The 26,741-nt window shown below is 33.9% G+C and overlaps 1 protein-coding gene across 3 annotated transcripts in view; it reads left to right on the top strand.

Annotated features, from left to right (window-relative positions):
* Positions 1-26,741, top strand: part of LOC105347492 (alpha-1A adrenergic receptor-like) — a 68,613-nt gene that overhangs the window by 8,352 nt on the left and 33,520 nt on the right. The window contains exon 2 of one of the 3 annotated variants that reach the window (XM_066068725.1): positions 2,401-3,558. In XM_066068725.1, the coding sequence (XP_065924797.1) occupies positions 2,682-3,558 (877 nt within the window). In that variant the 5' untranslated portion in view covers positions 2,401-2,681. Of the gene's footprint in view, positions 1-2,159; positions 3,559-26,741 lie in introns of those variants that run through there. The other 2 variants (XM_066068724.1, XM_066068726.1) reach the window with 2 other exon arrangements.

Genomic DNA, 26,741 nt, shown 5'->3' with positions numbered 1-26,741 from the left:
TGAAACTTGTTGAAGAGGTCCAAAATTTCCACCGATCAAGTTTACACTTTCGTAGGGTCTGGTCGACATTTATACGATAAAACGAATTCATTAAATTCCATTTTTTTAATGTTTAGGTTCGTTATCCGACCGTGGTTCGATGTGTATCAAATGAACGAGGCCAGCATGTGGTCAGTAATAATATCGTGCGTTACTTGTATCATTACTTTTATCATTTCTAACAAACAGATACTGTAAGTTCTGAAAAATTGTGCAATGTTGTGTTGTAAATTTAATCGGCAGTATTTTTGGGGGTATTTTTACAATCGGGTTCGTTATCGGGTTGAGCTATTTAATTGTTTGGTTTGGTTTGGGGTCCAGAAGAAGGTAAGAAATTATATTGTGCATAAAAGTACATTGCTTTCAAAATTTCTACCAGCAATGCGAAAATGCAGGAGATAAAATAAAGAGTAGTATTTTACCCACATTGTATTTGATTTCAATATTACCAACTGTATAGTTTGGATTTCCTCTGTTCTTTTATATCTGTTATCTTATTAAATAATAACATCTCGTTTATAATAGTTCTGTAAAGTTGTAGGCTTCGAAGCTCTCATATAATAATACAAACCGGTAGGGGACGTGTATTGCTTATGCAATACTCTCAGCATGTTTGTTTCCCTGGTCAAATTTTATCTCATCACACACGTAGAAGACTTCCGGGCTGGTTTAAATAATCCTTTTTTATACTCAAACACAAGATACTTAAGAAATAAGGAATCATTCTTTGAGTATTATGAGGTGATAATTTTGGTCGGGGCGTGATCAAATCGAATAAAGCCCAAAATGCTTTATGATAGATTTGATCACGCCCCGACCGAAATGACCACCTCATAATATTCAAAAAATGATTCCTTATTACTTATATATATATACAATTTTAAGCCATCGTACGATTAGATTTTTAAATATGAATAAGCAAACCCCGCTGGCGCCTCAATTTGGCGTCATTTGAAGTTACGGGTTATATAGTACAAAATCGATACGTATTGTTATCACAGGCAAAGACACTGGAAAATGTAAATATTTATCAATGAATTTATTCTAAAACGAACCTTTAGAAATATCCATTGTCACGTGATCTCGTAATCTCTTTTAAAACATAAACACGATAGCCTTTGAATGTGGGTTATCCTTCATATTCAAATTGACAACAACATCAATCATTTTTTAAGTATGCATATGGAAATCGGTGTTTCCCCTTCTATTACATAATATACCCAGTGTCCCGATAAATACCGATAAAAAATAGCTTAGTTGTCAGAAAATTGTCTTATACATGACTTATCATACTGATAAAAAATGATGGCCTGATTCAAAAGATTGAAAAGTTGATAAGGCTTATGTTGCGTTATCAAAATCATTAAAAGAGGGAACATGCCATCTCGTATGGTATATCTTGTATATATACAAGATTCATTTGAACGCGTTTTATCCGTATTTGAAATAGTAAGTTGTCAAGTCGCTTTATTGTCTTACAAACGAACCTTAAACAATTTATATTATTGTTTTTGCACATCGATGGCGGTTCCGAAAATTTATTTCATGATAGCATTTAACTCGTATAAGAAAAGTTGGTTACGGGGACGACACTCAATATGCCACTTATACTAGAACCTCTTTAGGGTGTATTATTTTTGTTTCTTGAATACAGTTTTTATGTGCTTAATGTTAATGGATTAATCTTTAACGACATTGACAATGATATTGCACAAAAATTATTCAGGACGACCCAAGTCCCACATCTGCCGCCCTGACACTTTGAGACCGCGATCCTAAGATCAGCATGTGTCACCATGCAGCTATTTAAACGATTTTTAGAAGCTCCCCCAACTTCAAGTGGTTACTTAAACACAGGCATTGCATGTCAGCAGTAAAAACGACACCCCAAAGATTAAAAGTTTAAATGGCTTTTATTTGGGTTAACTTGTATTCGTTGCACCGATTGTAAAATATAACATAAAACCACGGACTGTCAAAAGAATAAATAATTGAGTTTGTAGATATTTCAAGATAAGAGATATGCCACCTATGTCCAATACAACACACACACACACACACACTCTCTCTCTCTCTCTCTCTCTCTCTCTCTCTCTCTCTCTCTCTCTCTCTCTCTCTCTCCGTCTCCTAGGGTGATATGAGCGCGCTGTGAATAGGAAGTGCTGCTGTTGCTCCAATTAAACACACTGTACATTATAATGACGCAAAGAAAATGATAGTCGATAATTATCTCGCTTTAGCGTATGGACCCAGACAACGCAGTAACGCCCAGTGGAAGTGTTAAGAAACTCGTGAACGTTTTTTTTTTTTTTGTTTGAGACACTACTTCACATAATTAATACTTCTCTGATTATATTTCAGCACCTTGCCGTGTGTTTTTCGCCAGTGACACTTTAGTGATGACGGGTGCAGAATTTTCTCGCTCTTTTATTAATTTTTTTCTTCGTTGCAACTCGAGAAGATCGCTGGACTTGTGATATTGAGGAAATGAAATCGACCATAGGCGAGAACTCTTTACGGTATGTATTTCTATCGGCAGTCTTATGCCATCGAACGGTTTCATAAAGGCAACAGGGTTTCACCGCCAGATCAGTATTCACTATTGCAGTGAGCAGCAGTTCACCCACTGTTGATTCTTCAACATGAACGACACAAATGATACAGCGGAACAGAACCCGCATTCAGGGGAACTTTCTCTACCTTACGCCATTGCGACGGGAACTGTGCTTTTCAGTATATTATTCATGACTGTGTTTGGAAACCTGTTAGTGTTACTTTCTGTGGCCATTTACAAGAATTTGCGACACACGACAAATTACTTTATTGTGAATTTAGCCTGTGCTGACCTTCTGCTGGGGTTGTCAGTTCTGCCATTTTCGGCGATGTTGGATATTCTTGGATATTGGCCCTTTGGTCCGACCCTGTGCATTTTCTGGACGTCGGTGGATGTGTTGTGGTGTACTGGCTCCATAATAACACTGTGTGTCATCAGCGTTGACCGTTATATAGGAATAACTCGACCTCTCCAACATGGAATTATCATGTCCGAGAGGAGAGCTTGCTGGATTATTTCCCTTGTGTGGATTGTCTCCCTTGCGATCTCTATCGGACCGGTGTTTGGTTGGCGACATGACCGGAAGTTAGCAAGCGCTCAAAATTGTCATGTGAACAGAGAGCCCGCGTACGTTTTATTTTCAGTGACGGGATCATTTTATATCCCATTGTTCATAATTGTCTTCGTATACAGCCGCATCTTCAAAACTGTCAACGAACACTCAAAAAATCTTCAGAAAGGGGAGACCACCATGTCTTGGGGAAAGTCATCCACCAAAAAAGTAAAGTTACGAATCCACACCGGTCGGTCGAGTTGCAACACGATATTGAACGGAAACTCAAAACAGAATATGTCCGAGCGATTAATAAAATTCAGTCGGCAGAAAAAGGCCGCTAAAACGCTTGGAATCGTAGTCGGGGTCTTCCTCCTTTGCTGGTTTCCCTTCTTTTTGGTCCTACCTTTAGGTAAGTACTCTTTTGATAATGACAATTTTTTTTCTATTGCAGAAAAAAATAACGATAGGTCTGTGCAAATTAAAAATAATTTTGATGAATCAATGCCTAACCTCTTTACTATAAATGTAACTACATAGTTTACTACAAAACAAACAAATTCAATTGGTACATAACGGTTGCTACATTTTTAATAAGATAAAGTTATTTATTTAATAATACCCGAAATGTCATTCTTAAAAAAAGGAAGACAAAAGATTATCCGATAATTTTAATATTTTCTTGAGAATATTTTAAAGAATGGCACGAAAAGAATTTTTGTGATGAATTTATTTACCACTTGCTCATTATAATAAATGCAATGCGTGATGAAGCTAACTTAGTATTCCTCTTTCTGGCACCGAGTAAAGTTAAGAGGTGTGCATACAGATTTCGTTTAACTTGCAAATAGTGAGTTTAAGTTTCCTTTAGAGAGATGATAAATCTTTGGATGATTTTCTTCTCTTGATATTATGCATAAATATGCAGGGTGATCATTTAAGAAATATGCAAATCATTTATTATTATCTTTAAGTGCCGAGCAAATCAGCTAATGCAGAGATATTTTGCATATGATACAATTGTACTCTGACGATTTGTACCATTATTCAGTTTTTAAACTATCGTATAAGTAGGGGGTTAAAATCGGCCATTTTATGACATAATAACATACATGACTGTCCTATACGTATGTATATACTTGTATATTGGCTGTCGTACTGATATGCCGAACTAATTCTATCGATTGATTCAAAGTGCCCTTTCTTTCACCCTTTATATGGTTTCTTCTCCTGAAACTATGCATAAATATGCAGGGTGATCCTTTTAAAAATATAAAAATCATTTATTATTATCTTTAAGTGCCCAGCAAGTCAGCTAGTCTTATTTCTTCAACATAATACTCGCATCTCTTATTACTCTAGTTGAAAGAAACAAACATCTTAAAAAGGGTACTGTAATTGGTAATCCTTCAATTCAAGTTTTTATTTTTAATAAGAGAACTTTTTGGGGGCATATTTTTGTAAATTAGTAGGGAAGGTCATATTCTGGGTCATATTCGGGGAAAACAGGTATAATGTCATAGTAGGAGGTTGTGGTATTGTTTTACGTAAAGATCTGTTTGAATGGAGCAATGTTAAGAACTAGACAACGTTAAACGTTGATAAAGATGTAAATATACTGTAGAATTAAATATGTCGTCATGCACTGAATGGAATTTAAACAGATGCTGACAAGACACAGTTGAAGTAAACGGGTAATGAACACCAAAGCTGAATCAATGTTGGTCGGTTTTTTATCATTCAATCATATCTCATCTATTCAATGCATTGTTCGATCTAAGACCCCCTTCGTTCGTTTTTTGCCATAAAAAATTAATATTAACCGCCATCTCTACATGTAACTTGTGAATCTGCTTACTTCGGTATTGCAAAAAAATAAGAAACTATGACAAACACATTTTTTAAATTGATGTGCGAAGTTTTAAATTGACTTGTAGTTTGCTCTATTCTATTTACTTTCTCTTTTGACAGAAATATTTCAGTTTAAGACTCTCTCTCTCTCTCTCTCTCTCTCTCTCTTTCTCTCTCTCTCTCTCTCTTATACAAACGTCATTGATTTATCATCATTCATTGGTCACGGTACATAGGTTCGTGTCAGCTCTTTAATTTCGTTTCATTTATCGATGACTTCAGATACTATGCCCTACAAGAGTTAAAAAAGACACCTTTACAGTTCTTCACGGACTTGTTCTTTATGTGTAAATAAGTCAATACATCCCTTTATTCAGATGAAATAGGTAGCCAATGCCTGTTAATAACGGTTTTATTATCTGTGGTTAATCACTTTCGATGCTGGTCCGATGGATCCCTTCTTGTAGCAAATGGTTTTCCACTATGAATTGCTTTCTAAAGCAGTTCAGAAACACCTTTCGATGGCCAGCGAGGTGTAACAATAAAGGAGGTTCCGGTAAAAGTTTTCCCGGATTTTGTAAAGCTAAATTGCAATAAAATGAAATATTAATTATCCTTTTTTAAACAGACACGGCATCGAAAGCATTAAACTTAAGGTAATAAAACATTTTCATTTAAAAAAAGAAAACAAACAATAATAGGGAGCGGTCATAAATACAGAGTTAGCATATTTTAAATCAGGTAATCTATATGCATTTTATATACATTTGAATAGCTTTTTAAATAATAATTAATTTACGTTGATGGAAAGAAACCACATTTTTTACTTAATTTTATGATGCATTGTATGTTTTCAAAGTCATTTATTTGCATTCATATGAATTCTTACATCAGAGAGAGAGAGAGAGAGAGAGAGAGAGAGAGAGAGAGAGAGAGAGAGAGAGAGAGAATATTCTAGGAAGAAACCAATTTCTTTCTATATCCTCTGTCCTTTTAATTTGCTGTTAAACGACGTATAGCTGTAGGGGATGCTGGTATTGCTCCCCGAAATATTAGCGTCCTGGGTAGCTCAGGCCGATATCGCTGTCGGGGCCTCGTTGTGAGCCATTAGATACATGTAGCTAGGGTTTTTAGCCATGGCAAAACACGCGCAATAAAAAAAAATTGTGATTGTGCAGGAGTAGTTTTACTGTTCAGCCAGCGACTCTTTTTTCATAATCGTGTATATGTTTATCCATGGAACGATTGAGTTGTCTAAACTGAGTTTGTTCTGTGATTTTATAAATCAATATGTTGTGTGCTTTTGCATGTTTCAAGCATCGTTATGACGATTGTCTTGCAATGACGTCATATTTTTCAGCTCAGTCTGATAAAATATATGACATAAAGAAAAAAATTAAGAAAGCATAGCTCTCTTATTCAGCTCATTACCTTTTTATGTGATCATTCTGCATGATTCATCGTGATTTGGTGTGCTCTTGTCATTGTGTGGAGTTCTTTTATTATTTTATAATAAGTTTTTATCATTATAAGGCGTTCTTGTGTCATGTAATGAGATATTGTCATGTGGTGTATTTTTTTTTTTGGGGGGGGGGGGGTTATTTCGGTTTTTTTTTTAAATTTTGTTTTTTGTTTGGTTTTTTTTTGTGCTTTACTTTTTTCATCATGTAATGTACTGTTGCTTAGCTTATAATTGATGTTCATTTACAAATAAATGCCTTGCGAAATAGATGTAACATACATTTCTCTTTATATCATATTCCTTACGTAATCAAAAAGACATAGTTACTTAACTATTCATACGCTGTGCAAACCCCTTTATGTGATGTTCAAGCAGTGTTATGATTATTGTTTTGGAATGACGTCATATTTTTTGGCTCAGTCTAATAAAATATACGACATAAGAAAGCACAGCTATTGCTTGTTTCTGTCATCAATGTATTAATGTTTATATATTTGTTAAAGTTTGACTGAAGTTTCAATGCCAGTTATGTCCTGGTAAGCATAGAAGTAAAGCATTTTAATTATAGAAACAATTGTGATTTGTGAACGACTCATACTGAAATACAAAATACTACTTGGAAGGAAATGTTAAAAAAAAATTAGTTTAATATCTAATTTGGTCCTTATTTTCTACTTTGATTTCATATTAATCAACGTTTACATTTATTTAAATGCTTCATGATGACTGATCTGCTTACAACTATACATGAATTGGAGAGTTTTGACAACAAAAGTTACTCTTAATTCTCTTTTCAATGATATTATTTTTTTATTATTTTCAACTATACATTGACCTGCAAATAATGGAATCTTATTATTTCATTTCCAGGAAAACCCAAAACACACCTGAAAATGACATCTGTACATCACATCATTACAAATATACTGTACACTTTATAATGACAAAAGCACACTTCTTTGTACACTACCTTACACTATAAGCACACTAATGATATATTAAGCACAGTACATATTGATATATTAAGCACACTATATGATTATATAAGCACACTACATAACGATATCAGCACACTTTATACTACATAATCATTTTAGCACACTTTACAATGATATCAGCACACTACATAATGTTATCAGCACACTTTATACTACATAATGATGTAAGCAAACTTTATAATGATATATGCAAACTACATAATGTTTTACTGAGCACACAGCATACTAATAATTAAGCACACTACATAAGAATATCAGCACACTATAGACTACATTATGATGTAAGCACACTTTATAGTAATATCAGCGCACTACATAATGTTATCAGCACACTTTATACTACATAATGATGTTAGCACACTACATAATGATATCAGCACACTACATATAGATATCAGCACACTACATAATGATATCAGCACACTTCATAAAGATATCAGTGCACTACATAATGATATCAGCACACAACATAAAGATATCAGTGCACTACATAATGACATCAGCACACTACATAATGATATCAGCACACTACATAATGATATCAGCATACAACATAATAATTTCGGCACACCAATACTACATAATGATACAAACACAATACAAAATGATATCAGCACACTTTATACACAATGATATCAGCACACTACATAATGATATAAGCACACTACATAATGATCTCAGCACACTACATAATGATCTCAGCACACTACATAATGATATCAGCACACTACATGCTACATAATGATATACGCACACCAGTATTATATAATGACATCAGCACACTACATAATGATATCAGCACAATACATAATGATATCAGCACACTCCATAATTTTCTCAGCACACTACATAATGATCTCAGCAGACTACATAATAATATCAGCACACTACATAATGATATAAGCACACTATATAATGATATCAGCACACTACATAATGATATCAGCACACCCACACTACATTATAATATAAGCACACTACATAATGATATAAGCCCACTACATAATGAAATAAGCACACTAGATAATGAAATAAGCACACTACATAATAATAAAAGCACACTACATAATGATATGCACACTACATAATGATATAAGCACGCTACATAATGATATCAGCACACTACATAATGATATCAGCACACTACATAATGATATAAGCACACTATATAATGATATCAGCACACCCACACTACATAATGATATAAGCACGCTACATAATGATATCAGCACACTACATAATGATATCAGCACACTACATAATGATATAAGCACACTATATAATGATATCAGCACACCCACACTACATAATGATATAAGCACACTACAAGCTACATAAAGATGTAAGCACACTGCATAATGATATAAGCACACTACATAATGATATATCAAGTGCACAACATAATGATATAAGCACATCACATAATGACAAAGTCACACCACATAATGGTATGAAAAAACCACATTATGACATATAAGCATCAAATTAAATGAAGTTAGGTTGGCCGTGATCAGATAGAGTAGGTGTTCCATACTTATCCGGTCAATACAAATTTGGGCATAGTAATAGGTATTCGTTTTTGTGCATAATGGTCCACATAAAGAAGGTACATGTAACATTAATCCTTCAAAACTGTCTTTATATCCTTCCAATATCTATATATTGTCAAAGTTTTATCTGCTGTGCTCTATCCAAAGACTGACATTTCCATTAACTGCCATTAACACGATGGTCCGTGCGATACTCTTACTTATGTTGGTGATAAAAGAATACATTACACCAGCGACTTTGCTCTCTGAATATCGAATATCAACCATTCACTTACACGGCGTTTACATGTTCATGTCTTTATATAGCTAGAAACATTAATCTTTTTTCTATAGACTGTCCTGTGTTAGAAAGTATGCTCGTGACATTTTGTGACCTTTTTTGGATATCATTTATACTCTTATTGAATGTTTCAAAGATATCATGTTCTTTTGTTTTTCGGTTTGATATCAAATCCAATGATTTTCGTTGTCAAAGTTATGATAACGGACGTCTAAAAGAATCTAGAGCTAGTGAAATTTACGATGATTTATGTAATATTTTTATACAATATCTCATGGTTTATATCATATTTACCGTTAGTAACGATCATGAATCCTAGAGATCTGTTGTGAAAAAAAAATGAAATTTGATCGCGGTTGTCGTAGATAATTTCTGATAAAACACATTGATTTTTGACAGTAAAGCTGATAGGAGCATTGCCATTTTACGTTAATCACACTCCGTCTACTATAGTTCTAGATCACACCTACTCGGAGAATCTCTGTATGCATCCTCTGTCTTTTGCCCCAAAATTCCTTGTGTAATTTTGTGCATTGCTTTTTGTTGATCTCTTATATTTTTTGCTTTAATTATTTCTATAGTGTAAAATTGTGCGATTATCAACAAGAAAAGACTTTTATAAGGATATTAAACATTTAAGGGAATTAATAGAATAATTGATTGCGTTTTCATAATATTTACGGCACTTTAATTCATTCATCTATTCTATAGCCATGTTGGGTACATTGATATTAAAACATAAAACAACATATACATACATCCCAAGGCTTTTTTATAAATATGTATTTGCACTGCTGGAAAAGAAATCATGAATTAATTAAAAAATATGTTCATCATCAACGTTCAATAACTGAAGTTATTAGCCAACTGTTAGGCCTCTAAGAGTAATGTTTCAAATTGTGAAGCTACATTTAAGCATCGAATGCTTGTTTTTGGATGTCATCAGTCCTATAACACACCATGCGGTTCAGACAAATTATGCATTAGCACAGTATGATAATTTGTCTGCACCGCTTGGTGGGTTATAGTGCCGATGCCATCTAAAAAATAAGCATTCAATGCTTACATTTATATTCATTCCAATGTCAATTAGTATGAAATATTTGTGTATCGTCGCTATAAAGCCATGCATTATAAGCGCTTTTAATAAGGGACATGAAACATACATGGAAAAGCTATACTAACATTTATTTAGTTCGCTTGCGCGACTGAAAATATAGTGCTAGAAACTTTTGTCGAAAAACATGTTTTTTCAATTGATAAATAGAATTTATTTATCGATTATTTTTCATCAGTACATAGGAAGTTGGTTAATATGTAAGGTTAATGTGATGGTAAAAAAAACCGGCTGATGACGTTTATATTTGTGCTCATTGCGCATGTGTATCCAAGTCTATCCAAAGGAAATTGAACGTCGCAGGAAATTAAACGTCGCAGATTTCCAATGCAAAGATAGGTGACATATACACTGAATGTAAATATTTACTATTGAAATTAGACGTTTGACAACATGACGTAGGCCAGAATAGTGACATTTTATTCGGCAATATTTTTATTTATCAAGGAATCATTATTCCTACCCCATTAACTAAAGGATCTCCATATTTTATGCACCTCTAATACCGAGAGCGTGCCGCATAGTATTATATCACTCAGTATATTTGTTTTTGTTTTTTAAATAAGTTTACATGTCTATACAAACTGTACTTAAAAGAATTTTATTGCACTTTTTTATAATTAATATTAATAGTATTAAATATAATAAAAAAAATAATAATAAAATTTTAGAGAAATAAATCATCAAAACTTAAAAAACGATATCAGGATACATGTGCGTCTTGTTAACTTCCTGTAACGACTGATTTGTTAGCCAAATAATATGCATCCATATCGAAACTCCATCGCATGTTTTCTTTTGCGGTCGCTTGAGTATCTTTAAAAACCCAATGTATCTGCTTTTTTAGCTCACCTGAACCGAAGGTTCAAGTGAGCTTTTCTGATCACCTGTTGTCCGTCGTCCGTCCGTCCGTCCGTCCGTCCGTCTGTCTGTCCGTCCGTCTGTAAACTTTTCACATTTTTGACTTCTTCTCTAGAACCACTGAGCCAAATTTAACCAATCTTGAGACAAAGCATCCTTATGAGAAGGGGATTCTAAATTGTTAAAATAAAGGTCACAACACTTTTTAAAAGGGAGATAATTGCGAAACTGCGAAAATTGGGTGGGTGTCTTAAAAAATCTTCTTCTTAAGAACCACTACACCAGATATGCCAATATTTACACCAAAGCTTGTATATATAGTGAAGATTCTAAATTGTAAAAATCGCGATCCCCGGGTCAATACTGGGGTCTCAAGAGGGGTTCAAAGTTGATTAAAAAAGACAAATTAAACATAGAAATATATGGGGGGAAATGTTTTTAAAAATGTATTCTCAAGGACTACAGTTCTAAAATTAGTGAGATTAATATACAAGTACCCTAAAAGTGTAGATTCTAAATTGTGAAAACCGTGATCCCCGGACTAATACTACATACGGCTCCAAAATATGTTCAAAGTTTAACATAGACTTATATAATGGGAAAATGTTTTAAACTCTTCTTTTTAAGAATTACAATGCTACAGTTTGTGAGATTACTGTGCAATCATTCTGAGATAGTGCAGATTCTAAATTGTTTAAATCATGTTTTATTAAATGAAGTATTAAAAAAAGAAAAAAGAAATTTCCATGATAAGATTATCATCGTTAAATTATCTGGTTACACATGTGTATGTTTATCGACTAGTTTTTTGTTTTTTCGGAATTTCAATCCCGACATCAATTACTCACATATCGGGATACAAGTGATCGGGATCAAAGATCATAAATTCAAACAATTTCAAAAAGGTGTGGATCTTAGTTTTTACGAAGTTTTGATTCACAAACACACAGTTAGGAAAGATAAAGGAACAAAAGATATGGAAAAAAAGTAGGAATCATTGATAGACTTTATCAACTATATATAGACTTTCCATGTTTTTTGAGTTTAGTCTATAAGACAGATGATCGATGAAAATGCAAAATCTAACATGCCTAATGTCCTCATCACACCTGCAATATTTTTATTTGATGAATCGATAAAGAAGCTTTTAATGATTGAAATACAAAACAGATGCCAATACCATCTTTTAATTATTTAATGAATATAATTCAATTTTTTCAGTGAAATTGGATTTTTTTTTTTACTGCAAATGGGTATTTTAGAGCTTAAAATTCAGTCTCAGTTGATGTGTAAAATAACTATGAATAAAAACATGCCAAAGATAAAATTGTTTCTTCTTTTTATGTATTGTTTAATATATGGCAAAATCTTGAAATATATGAGTTTTACAATATTTATTCAGAGTTCACTTCATAATAAACCCTTTCGAAATAAAATGATACAAGGACTATTGTTCAGGTGAGCGATTTGTGGCCCATGGGCCTCTTGTGCTGAAAAAAATCTACAGATCAAAAGAATATGCATTGTTGATTATACTCGCACTATGCATGTGTGTGCGTGCGAATCAGAAAATGTGTGTTTGATGCCAATTACTCTTACTTTATCAAAAGATTCATCATGCAGAAGATTAACCAGATCTAGCGTGGTATCAAGGTAATATATTTACCTTTACATGAAAGAGTCTGAGTTTTCATGGAATACTTTTTAAAAATGTATTAATATCAGACATGCCATTACCATTCTAATCTTAACTCTGTCAATTGTATCGGTTATTATCTTAGCTTACCTGTTTGAGCAGTGTTGCTCATATCAATGTCTATTAATTTTTTTCTTCATTTCTTAACACTATCACCTTAAGAGCAGCGATGAAATATATTTTTCTTGCTTTGGTTTGAGGTGGGGATTGGGCGTTAGTTACATTTTTCTGATTTATGTAATTGTGAAGATGGTTTTATCCAAAACCTTTGCATTTGTTCAATGCCACAACATTAATTTATTTTATTTCTTACTATTTCCAAGAGCCTCGAAATTAGAGTAAGAGGACTTTGCTTGACCTTGACCTCTAACTTGATTTTTTTTCTGAACGTATCATACATCATGAAGGCATTGTACATGTAAGGGTGTAGAATAAGGCAGATAAAACAAAGAGAAAAAAAATACCGCGTGGATAAGAATTTTACACAGAAGTCTGATATGACATCGAACTTTCCACATTGACACTTGTGTAAAGGTCTCTGTACTGTGCACTCATTGCCTAAAGGTAGTCTTAGCAAGATTTGGTAAATAGAAGAGAATAAATGGTCCAGAACTGGATCTAAAAAGATCTGTTATTACCTTAACCTTTGACCTTAAATCTTGAATCAAAGTCATTGCACACACAAGCACTCTTTAGGTGAAGTATGAGCCAGAGGAGGCTCATGGGGGAATATATATGTTATGGAAAAAGGTTTTTAACATATTTTTCAATTTCACTTCGACCGGTACCTTTGATCTGGAAACGGGTTCACGGTACAAGTAACTGCACACCCTTCATAAAAAGGCTCTTTGCATGTGAGAAAAATTAAATAGATTGAGTTAAGGGGGTAGGGGGGAATATCGTCCTGACAAGAAATTTACACGTCTGCTATGACCTTCATCTTTGGTGCATGATTTTGTTTCAATGTCACTGCACACTCTTTGCCCAAAGACACTTTGTTGTTGTAAGCCAGATTGGGCTAAGGATAGAGATATATGCTCCGTACACGTTATTCCGGGCGAACAGACTAATCACTATAGCCCGGCTATAGTATAGGGCCACCACAGAGCGGGGTTCTGAATATAAAAAAGCCGGGCTCTCGTATTTGATCCATAACAAAATTGACCGATCTGTCAAAATCTGACTTATCTGAGAGGCTTGAGCAACTGAATAATGGATCCGAAATCAGGCGTACATTGACATGTGTTAATAGTAGAAAATAACTTCATTTCGTCAGATTCTTGTATAACTCAATTTTACACATGTAGCTATGCTACTCGGAAAAAGATTATGAAACATTTTCTGTTTTGTTTTTAAACATTACATTGTTTTGCCCGCATGGCAAAGAAGATATTAATGATAATTTGTGAACAGAAATCACGAATTTATGTAGGATACAAAATATATTGTAAACAATTCATAAAAAAATAAGAATACCCAATGTATTGCGAAAAGTACATTGTATATATTTTCACAAAGATTCGTTAACAGTCTTCTCGTTTTAACAAGAGCTTGGACTTTGGGTAGTTGTGTCAAACGGCAATGTAACACAGGCCTGTCTATTTCATTGTAGGCCACTCCTCAGCCATGGCTCCTTAACAATCAACAAGATTTTTCCGGCGTTTGAGCTAAGACTTCGGTGCATATTTCGCTTGAAACCGGCATTATTTTTAACTTGTTTTGACGCAAGAAATAGATAGTTACGTCCTACTGAAAGTCAAAGGTCTTGTTAAAATGGTTCTATTTTATTTTTGCGTTCAAACCAACATTACATTTTTATATTTTTTTCCAATTATCTCGAAACGTTGTCTCTATAATATAAACAGAATGAAATTCTGGTTAAAAAATATCTAATCTCAAATGCATGCCGTTTGAGATTAACGTTCATGTATTGCTTATGCAATTTTCTCAGAATGTTTTATAGTTCGTCAATGCTAAAAGGTGAATTGCTGTGGGAAAACCTCTAAAGATAAATAAATGGAATGAAACTGTCAAGATATGCTCCCATTGCTGTGGTATACAATTGACTTACCGCGGTCTGCGTTTAATTATAAGCCCAAGAGACAAGGTTTGTTATTTGAATTACATAATTTACATTTCGTACTGCCAAAATCAGCGCTAAGATAAACTAACCTAGTGCACTAAAACAGAAACCAGAAGTTGTTTAGTTATAAAGGACTGTAAAAAAGCCGGAAAGTGCAACCGTTTTTTGTATCTTTTATTTTGGTTTATTTTTGATTTTTCTGACACCGAAACTGTATAACATCAGCTTATGTTTTAGTTTTGTGTGGCATGGCATTGATTGTTTCTCGTACCGCCTACCACAAAAGAAATCTAATACAACTACAATAATTTAATTCACCTTCACTTCTCTCTGCGAACAGTTCATTATGGTCGGCATGAACAGAATTCTTCCTGTGTGACAGGAAACTCAAAAGTATAAAATCACAAACTTTATTACATGAACGTACCAAAAAATCCGGATTAATCATAGAAGAAACCTTTGCCATTTTATTTATTTCTTTATTTATGACAATTTTGTTAACATGTTATACTGATGAGAGTTTTTTCAGATATTATTCGACCCAATATTTCAACGTCGTTGCAGCAGTATCATTTAGAAAAGTATGAGATTACATTTCATACTGTAGGATTTGTTATCAACGAACAAATATCACCAGAGCTTAAATAAGCTTTTGAAAATGATTATTTTGTGTACCAGGAATAAAACTTTCACCTTAAATGTCAAATCCAGGGGCTTCCCTAAATTAGCCATTGAACTACATACAAATTTTACTTCTAAGAACCGATATCATTGAAGATCGCCCATTTGGAGCGTCTATGTATAGGAATGTTGAATTATTATTGTATTGGAGATCTTTATTGCAGGCATATTGGTTTACCAGGGCTTAAGTTATATCATAAAACGCACGGATTTGGTCGAACATTGTTACACATTACGATGATTACAATCATATCGTAGTGCTTGATCTACCACCAGGCTAAGATCGGTCTCCAATAAGAGTATTAATAACTCATGGTTTTGGAATAAAACTAAAGCTATTCGGTGTGACAAAGTGACTGTAAAAATCCACTCAATATAATTCTAATATGATTATAGAGTTCCAATCAAAAACACTTATAATCAATTTTTATTGCAATATAAAGCAAAGAAACAATTTGCGATAACCCTGATACACTGTATGATGAGAGTTCCCATCATTCATACAGCATAATAAGTCAAAGTCGTAACACAATTAGTTAGTGACTTATTTAAGATTTAACAAATACTCAGTAAAACGAATACTAATAATTGAGAAGAGAAACCACTGCATTAATAAATGAATCGGACTAAGCGTATTCAATTGCAGAAAGAAAATGATCTTATTATGATTGACTAACGATGGTTCTTATAGAAAAGAACTGAACTCAAAGCATAAGGCCTGTGTCAAAACGGTGATTCAGGGTCGGCCATGAAAACAGCAGAACCGAAAAGAACCGAAAAGATGTCTGCAATACGGCCTCCTACAGCACTGCAACAGCAAATTAAAGCGGCTATAACAGATTGCAGCTCGACACTTTGAGCAAGCACAGTACGCAGGCATGCATTCTGTCACGCAGGCAGTACAAATGAAGACGTGTCACTGAGGTTGCGAAGAAATTGTCTCACTCACCGTTATCACCCTAAGTTGCGTTCCCACAGTGTTTTCACGGCGTTGTAAACATTATGGGATCGCCATTGGGTCGTAGGGAAATTCATGAAAAGTTTTACAATTTTATATGAAATTACAAGTGAAACAGTTGATAGCGACCTACGTACATGTAACTTCTGCGGCGTGTGAATGCGTATATACATCTACAAACAGAGTTCTACTTGACAACTGTTTGTGCCTCCGCTGAGTGTTTATGACGTGCTAAGGGTTTTCACCTCGCGTTCTGATCAGCGTGCTTAATGCGATGAGGGGTAGATATAAATTACACTGTCTATGAATTAATTTGTTAATAGATAAAATAATTTTTAAAAAAAAACCCAAAAAGGGAAGAGGTCATACGGATAAAAGTATTAAGTAACAAGAAAACAGAGAGGAACTAGCAACATACAAAAATTTCAAGAATAATATATTACAAATGTACGTCCTGTAACTGGTCCTGCGATATTTGGAAACACAACAAATTACAACGTCTTTATTATTTTTGAGAGCGCTATACATAGCTTACTGTTGTATAACAGCATTGCTTAAGTTCTGGTGGACTGGCAAACAACGCACCAGAAACACCTTTGAGGGGCGTTTCAAACGCTTATACAGGTAGACGTTAAAGCGAAGGGAGTAAATAAATGGTGCCAACACTTTTGAACGCTGAAGATGGCCAATGAAAGCGCATTAGCGAGGAGAGGTTATGACATTCCAAATGACCCCGAAAAGTCACTGTTCACGTGCAAGCGCAATTAACGTATCTCTGCGTATATGCTGTGATTATGTGCGCTACATAAGTGCACCTACAGATCTCTAATTGCGCTTTTGGAGACCTTACATTGCCTCTACGGCGATCCCACTTCGTTTCTACTAAATGTGTATGCGAACGCAGAGTTACGGCGCACGCTTATACTCTGTGCTTGCTCAAATTGCGCAACGTCGCATGGCGTTCTAGACGATCCTACTGCGACAAATAAAGATACTGTTGCGTTATTGCGGCGCTATAAGAGACTCTACTTGCGCATCTCAGAAGAACGCAGCAGAATCATAGATCTAGGAAGTGAAATGACTGTTTGTTCACGCAATCAAACCACTGCACACACATCCAGCACGTTGTGAACGCGAAGTGGCAACCCCAATAACGCCATAAGCACTCAGTTTGAGCGCATTCAACTATCTTGAAGATTTCCTAAAAATTTTTACTTTTTTCTGCGATAACATGGCGATTCCGGAAGTACAACAGGGGCCGTGATCACTCTGTATGTGCGCAGCCTAGTAGGGACTTATGTAAGATCACTTTGTCTACGTACAATTTTCTAAAATCTTACTTTTCTTATTGACCTTTAAGATTCCCTCTATTATGTGACTACGCAAACACTTGGCAGACCTTTGATTGAGGATTCAGTTATCTGAATAGCATAACTTTGTCCTTAGAAAAGAAAACAAATGAAATGTAATAGAGGGTGAATGTTGCGATATTTCATAATAAGAGTTCTTATGTAAGTGAAACTTTACAAGAGACATACTGGAGCAGGAAAATTAGTGCGTTTCTGTTATTCACACAACGTAAACGCAGGCCCGAGGGCTGAAAAGCTTACTAGGTGGGCTTACTTTTTATCTTGGTCTCACTTTTCAACGAAATAATTTTTTTTAAAGACTGAGATCACGATTGACCTAGCCCCGAGTCTTGATACATGATATACATGTATGCTTATAAATTGGAATTTCTCTTTCACATTGTCAATGCACAAGTAAACTCTTTTCTTTATCATGTTATAGGTATCACAGTTATCTGAGTTTAGACGTTTCAGTAGATGATATCGGAGAGAGAAAAAAAATCATCGATTACTTTTAAAATGACAGAGGCAAATTGAAAACGTTAAGATTCAAATTGAAAACGTTAAGATTCAAATTGACCTAAGTTTATTGTGCTATGGGTTTGTTTTAATATTTCCTACAAGTTAAATAAGTGCACACATCGTATACAGATAGTTTAGCGTTGATTCCTACGCAACAAGTTGAATAAAAGGTTACTATGGTAACGTATATCAGTTACTGTAATATATATGACAAGCGTCTGGGTGAATTATCGTGAATCCATATAGGGTTGCGACATTTTACAAAGATGTATAGAAGAAAATTTCGCTTTCTTGTTCTCTTTGTGTATATCCCTTGTACGACATTCATTTTCCGTTCCCAGAGCTAATGTCCCATAATGCTAAATGCGACCTTGTCCAAAAGTGCACGGACCGGGTATAGGACTAATCACTAATTGGTCCCATCGGATCACGAAAGCTGTCCTGCAAATATCCTAGTTCATGGACATTGCTGACAAATAGAATTGAAGAAAATTTATTTGAGATGAAAGACTTTTACCGTTGGCAATAATCACAAGGATGGTTTTCTTTCATTTAATAAACCCTTAATTTAATGAAATGCGGGCCTTGGTGGTATCATGATAAGAGCAATTTACAGAAGAAACGCGGTTGTAGCAATTGAGTTGTGTACAGAGTTCATCATCATTAAAGAGCTTTTGATGAAAACTAGTTCTACGGCAATCGTCCTAAATATTTAAATAGAATGCGGTGATTAGAATTCTACGGACAGTATGAAATGTACAGTATGATATCGGCCAAACCCTACATGTAGCAAAAGAATGTTTTGATGAATAGTTGAAAGACATGTATTTTCATGTACAAATTTATATTATTGAGAATCAAAATTTGTATATGTACAAATTTAGATTATTGAGAATCAAAGTTTGTACATATACAAGTTTTGATTCTCAATAATCTAATTTTTTGGTAAAGGACAGTAAAGGCCACAAAACAAATAAAAAACAAACAAATCAGAGAAACCCAAACAAACAACCAAACAAAGAAATAGGTGGACGGATGATGTAATATACGTAGAAACTAATATAATCAAATGCTCGTGTAGAAGAACAGTTTTAGATCTAAGCAAAGGATCACGAGAAATGGAAAGGGGAAATGAAAACGAAGATTGTGTAAAGCTTTATGGCGAAAAAAAGAAGATAAATCAATGTTTTTTTATGCAAAGAAATATAATTAAAAGAGATTTTACTTATACGTTTTATGTATACAAAATGATATCCTTAAAATGGAAAACAAACAAAGGGGAAAAAAACACCCAAAAAAAACAAACAAACAAAAGAAAAAAAAACATGAAAAAAAGAAAATAAAAGAAAGAAAAGAAAACCCCTCACACAAAATAAAGGTCTTTTGAATTTAAAACAAACATATACAAATAACTCCAAACCCTAACTAAAGTATTTAGCAGAAGGAAACAGGTAAAAAAAAATTAAAGTTAAATACAAATCAAAACGAGACCCTAGGATTGACGTGTATACACGCCCCGCAGTGGTTATAATATGAGAATCAGCTACAGCTATCTCGCTTATCAAATTATATGCCTCGATTCGCCAAGCATTTTTTGTCTGCATTTTTTGATTAATTGATTATTAAAGAATTAAAACACTTCTTGTAAGCCTTTAAAAGGGCATGGTCCCGATTTTGGACACTTTTTTTTGTGTTTTTAGCTCACCTGAGCCAAAGGCTCAAGTGAGCTTTTCTGATCACAATTTGTCTGTTGTCTGTCGTTGTCGTCGTCGTTGTCGTCGTCGTTGTCGTTAACTTTTCACATTTTCATCTTCTTCTCAAGAACCACTGGGCAGATTTCAACCAAATTTGGCACAAAGCACCACTAGGTGAAGGGGATTCAAGTTTGTTCAAATGAAGGGCCACACCCTCTTTAAAGGGGAGATAATTGAGAATTATTGAAAATTTGTTGGTATTTTTCAAAAATCTTCTTCTCAAAAACTATTTGGCCTGAAAAGCTAAAACTTGTGTGGAGGCATCCTCAGGTAGTGTAGATTCAAGTTTGTTCAAATCATGGTCCCCGGGGGTAGGGTGGGGCCACATTAGGGGGATGAATTTTTACATAGGAATATATAGAGAAAATCTTTAAAAATCTTCTTCTCAAAAACTATTGGGCCAGGAAAGCTCAAATTAAAATGGGAGCATCCACAGGTAGTGTAGATTCAATTTCGTTCAAATCATGGTCCCTGGGGGTAGGGTGGGGCCACAATTGGGGGATAAAGTTTTACATAGGAATATATAGAGAAAATCTTTAAAAATCTTCTTCTCAAAACTATTAGGCCAGGAAAGCTCAAATTTGAGTGGAAGCATCCTCAGATAGTGTAGATTCAAGTTCGTTCAAATCATGGTCCCCGGGGGTAGGGTGGGGCCACAATAGGGGGATGAATTTTTACATGGGAATATATAGAGAAAATCTTTAAAAATCTTCTTCTTAAAAACTATTAGGCCAGAAAAGATCAAATTAAAATGGAAGCATCCACAGGTAGTGTAGATTCAAGTTTGTTCAAATCATGATCCCTGGGGGTAGGGCGGGGCCACAATGGGGGGATCAATTTTTACATAGGAATATATAGAGAAAATCTCCTTATCAAAAACTATTAGGCCAGAAAGCTCAAATTTAAATGTAAGCATCCTCAGGTAGTGTAGATTCAAGTTTGTTCAAATCATGATCCCTGGGGGTAGGGTGGGGCCACAATTGGGGGATAAAGTTTTACATAGGAATATATAGAGAAAATCTTTAAAAATCTTCTTTTTAAAGACCTTTTGGCCAGAAAAGCTTTAACTTGTGTAGAGGCACCCTCGGGTAATGTAAATTCAAAATCACAGTCCCTAGTGGTAGGGCGGGGCCGTGATGGCGGTTTGAATTTTTACATATACATGTATAGAGAAAATCTTTAAAAATATTCTGGGAAAGTTTTTCGGTCCAAAACTCAGTACTTAGTGTGAAAGCACAGGTTATGCAGATATAAGTTTGATGAAACCATGATACCCTAAAGAAAAGTGGGGCAACAAAATGGGGGGGGGGGGTATACAGGAAAAGAGAAAAATCATCTTACAGGTACAACAACAAAAGGGGCTTGGTATTTACCAAAAGAAAGATGTGGATAAAAATTGGCAGATTTTCATTTTTTTTTTAGCAAGATCTACTGTACTTAGTTGTCAAGATATTTTGATACTGTAATGCTAATTTGATCAGAATTAAGGCAAATGTTGCTCAGGTGAGCGAAGTGGCCCCTGGGCCTCTTGTTATTATTTAAAATGTTTAAGGAATGCATTTCAAATGACCAAATAGAATTTGAGAGTCATTCGCAGAGTTATAACCAAGATACAGGGCTCACAATTCTTTTCACATAAACAAGGCTCGTGCCCTGTTTTGTTTACAAAGGTTCAATATGCCAGTATAAAATCTCTTTTAAGCTGATTTTCCTAACGTTTAACACATTCATTTAAGTCTAAAACTGGAATTTTCACATCAACATTCAAAATGTAAACAAAAGCTTTGCTTTCATAGTAATGAACAGGACTATTAAGCTCTGTAACTTGCATATAACTCAGCGAATGGCACTCAAATTGTGATTGCCTATTAAAAATGCCATACTAAAGCATTGTAAACACTAAAATCGGAAAAATGATTTTTGACCAATATCTTGACTATGCCCCTTTAAAAAGCCCAAAGATTTGGAATAAATCTATCAAATTCCTCATAAAAGCTTGTTTTGAATTCCTATATTACATGTCAATTTCACAGATTCAAGCCTTCATTATATACATGTAAATACACCCCCTCCCACAGGCACACACACTGACACACCATGACCTCTCTCTGATGTGTAATGATGTCTAATGTTACAGTTTCACTAAATTGAATATTCTATCTAAATTCAGTATGCTACTTTTACTTATAATGTATTGCGTCTTTTTCAGAACATTTTTTTTTCAATTTCATAAGTAAATAATATTTATCTAACCAATCTTATAAAACTTAGATCTTTGATCTGCTTCAACTGGCGATCTAGTATACATGTAAGCGGATCAAAAATCTAATATTTAGTAGATTTAATAACTTATTAAAGATATTAAAGTGTTTCGGGAAAAACACGTTTATAGCGTCGGTTAAGTGTTTTCATCACACATAAGTCATTGAATTGTAAGTCAGAAGAAAGTATATTCAGAACAAATACAACAGCCTTAGAGTACATCTAGTTGGCGCTTTGTACCCTCTCTTTCCCCATCTCTCTCTCTCTCTCTCTCTCTCTCTCTCTCTCTCTCTCTCTCTCTCTCTCTCTCCTGAATTTTGAATTCCAAAAATCTTAAGTTCTTTAATTAAGGTTGGCTGTAGAATTTATAGCTTTTGGAATATGGAAAATCTCAAAGAAGACTGTAAATTGCTTGGTTGAACTTATGGTTTTTGTAAGGGATGAAGATCATTTCAAACAAAAGACATGATATATTCTTATCTCCTGTAACATTGTAACTTTTGAAGAAGTTTAAGAGCTTTGTTCTTCTAATGAACACTTGGTTAACGTGTTCAACCCACTCATGAAATAAATTCAAAGAATTGTAAAGCACATCAACTTGACTAAGCTCTGTTTTATTAAATTCGTAAAAATAACGGTTCGTCTTTTATGCTCAAGATGCATCTTTTAAGATGGTTTGCACTTTCTATCGTTTTTTGTTTATGATGGATTTTTTTGTTTTTGTTATTTTAAGGTTACCCTTCCTTGTAAAGAATGGTTGATTTAAATACACGGTGCGTTAAAACAGTTTGTAACACTGACAGTTCGATAACAGAAAAAAAAAATCAAATTTGATGACCTGTTAAATAAGATTTTAAAAGTAAGAGAAACACATTGATCTGTTTCTTTAATAAAACGGGATTATACAACAACGCGATTAAACAAAAACTATTTTTTCTTAGATTATATGCCATAGGAAACAAAGCAATATGAGCTGCATTTTTAAGAATTTTATTTTGCTGTAAAAACCTGCTAGTATGGGAAGCCTTCATTTAACTTAAACTTTTATGATAAATAAGGTTTGTAAAAATCATTAATTTTTGTCAGAGGAAAGATATCTCTTCTAAGGAACATATAGGAAATCAATTTTTGTACACCAAAATTTGACGAAAAAAAAAAAATTAAAAACCATGATATTTTTGTCATTTTAGTAGAAAATAACATTTTCGTTAAAAAAAATTTCATCATGAAAATTGCAGCTCATATTGCTTTAAGAAAAAAAATATTTACAGTTACATTTTTTTAAACAAAATATTAGATATCGAACTTTTGTAGTAATGCAAATTCTAATTATTGAATGCGAGGTTGGACGGCGGGAACACTGCTGTACATGATTTTTATCTTTGTCTCAGGCTCTTATTGAAAAGATTTGTTTCTTCCTGAAGCATAAATAGGCATACATTTCGTTACCTCTTCATATCATATGTCTTTAAGTAGATCTGACCTACTAGTCCATTATCAGCATCGAGCAAAAGAAATCATTAAGGATATTTACATAAATACATACATTAAAGACTTTATCAGTTTTACATTCTAAAGGGTAGGAGAGAGAGAGAGAGAGAGAGAGAGAGAGAGAGAGAGAGAGAGAGAGAGAGAGAGAAAGAGAGAGACGTGTACTATCGTGTAAAGATAATCGATTCGATTCCAGAATGCAAACATTGGAAAATTACAGTGAATCAAAGCTACCATATTAATCACTTCATTGAAATTTTGAAAAGATATACATCCTTGGGACATTTTAATCCACAATCATTAATTTGAATAACTTGATACTTTATCAATAGTGTGTTAAGACTTTTACAGGTTTGCACCATGAATCAGGTTCAAATGCGACATATGAACACATCTGGTTTGGCTTTAAAAAAAACCGCGTTTTTTCGGGTATGAGGGGGTATTTCTTAAAAGTTTTTGTTATCTTATTTACAGTTAATTTATACAATCATTAGTGCGCGTTTCTGCTTTTATTTATCAAAATAAGCATGCTAATCTTACGAACATATAGGTTTACGTACGTTCTTCAGTTAAAAGAACTCGAAACAGATGCAGCGGAGTCTGCTGTTTTAAATATCCTACTTGTATCTAAAACTCTATGAATTCAACTATGAAATAGAGAGAGAGAGAGAGAGAGAGAGAGAGAGAGAGAGAGAGAGAGAGAGAGGGTCTAGACCAAGAATCAATCAAACATAGCCATTTGAGCTTTTTGATACATGTTTCTAGTAAAAACAACCAACACTAAGATCTGTAAATCTATCACTTTTTTGAAATATGTTACGTCAGAACTGTTGAATTGTCAATTAAATGGTCAAGTGCTGTGATAATCTTATCCCATACATTTGGACGGTTGACCTAGAAAACCTTAAGGAGGGTACATTTGTCTAAGTGTTTATATCTGTCCGTTCTGTTAAAGATATGCATAACAGCTGTTTTGCTACATGTAAGAAAGATAAATCATTTGTAATGACTTCCTTACAAATGACATTTATCACATTTACAAACATAAAATGATATCTTTGAAACATTTCTCCATTTATCTGCATTCTTTTCCGTTTTTTAAAGCATATTCCATTTTTCTTCTATAAAGGCCGAAACTTCAAGACCCAGAATGCAATGTATTGAAAATCGTTAGAAAATCAAAAGAATACACGCGTATAATTATAACATGATAAAAGAGTTTTCTGAAAAATCGACATCTTTAGATATTTAAGTAATGTTCCTTTTCTAAGTAGATTTTCAAGGTTTTTTATTGTATGATTTTGACGATAAGTGAATTCATCAAAGTAATCTATTATTTGTTAGCTGCTTACAAAGTGAGAGGAATGGATAGATAAATAGCAACTAGGCGGACAGTGATGAGGCGTTACGTAATTAGATGTTAAATGCGTCAGAAATCATAGAAAAAATAGTGTGTTTTTAAAGTTTTATGATTCTGAAAAATTAAGTATCAGAGAGAGAGAGAGAGAGAGAGAGAGAGAGAGAGATGCAACTGGAGATAAATGGGAGAACGAGAAGAAAAGAGGGAGAGAGATATTAATACATGTAATGTATACGTTTATCGTGAGGTACATACGTATAGAGTAATGTCACCCGTTTACAGTTGTAAACAAATGGTTTTGTAGTTCTGTTATAGCTAGTATAATAGATTTAAGTATACATATATTGTGAATTTGCTGCGTTTCATCTATACCCTTGAGCATTACATCAAATATGATCGTTTACCTTTTTTATACTTTTTCTATCCAAAAGAACGCTACTTGAATGTATCATCGAAAATACGTAATGTTGCTGTAGGAAGAAAAATTAAAGATGACTTTTTTTCATCAGAGACACAAAAGTTCCAAGGAATTATTTTTTAAATACTATTTTGTAATAAAAAATTAACACGTAAATTGCTCTAGCACGAGATACTCGTGTTTTGTCAAGGGTAGATGGCTCAATTTGTATTATATTTAATTTGACAACGCACATGTATGGTTGAATTTATACAAATTAATATTTCCTCTTAGGATCTTTTTTTACTACATGTATCTTTTCAACATGCTACATATATGCAATTTATTCTGTTGATTCAACTATCAGATGTTGTTAATATAATTGTTTTTTTCATTCTTCGGGATGTTATTTGAATCAGTAGATCTGCGTAGAATTCGAAGCAAAGCTCAATGCATTATCAGAGCCTCTGGGAAAAATTCAAACCATGCCTATCAATGCAAATGAATGACATTTTCTTCTAATATCTATAGGGATGTTATATCTCTTAATCACAATAAACTCCTTAATGCAATATATTTTTTAACCGACCCTAAAATTCGATACTCTGCAGATAAAAGACCCAGTTATTGCTGGTAATCTATGTTTTACCCCCAAAGTATGCAAAACATACTTTAGAGAGTATGTTGTCACGAAGTAGAATACGATATGCATTACAAGGGATCAAACGAAGCTGCAAATAGTGATGTCCTTGGATATTTTTGAAGAAAAACAAAATGCAATAACATGTGCGAGGAATTCATTTTGTTTATTTTGTATCATATTCATAACAAGTAGCTATCCTGAATTTCACGTTTTTGCATAATATTCGAGTCTTAATGCAAGACATAAACCACTTTACGATGCTTTTTCTAATACCAGCAAT

The sequence above is a fragment of the Magallana gigas genome, chromosome 8 (genome assembly GCF_963853765.1).
Source record: "Magallana gigas chromosome 8, xbMagGiga1.1, whole genome shotgun sequence".
Taxonomy (NCBI): Eukaryota; Metazoa; Mollusca; class Bivalvia; order Ostreida; family Ostreidae; genus Magallana; species Magallana gigas.
Note: the sequence above shows the minus strand (reverse complement) of the source record. Positions and strands in the feature narration are given on the sequence as shown.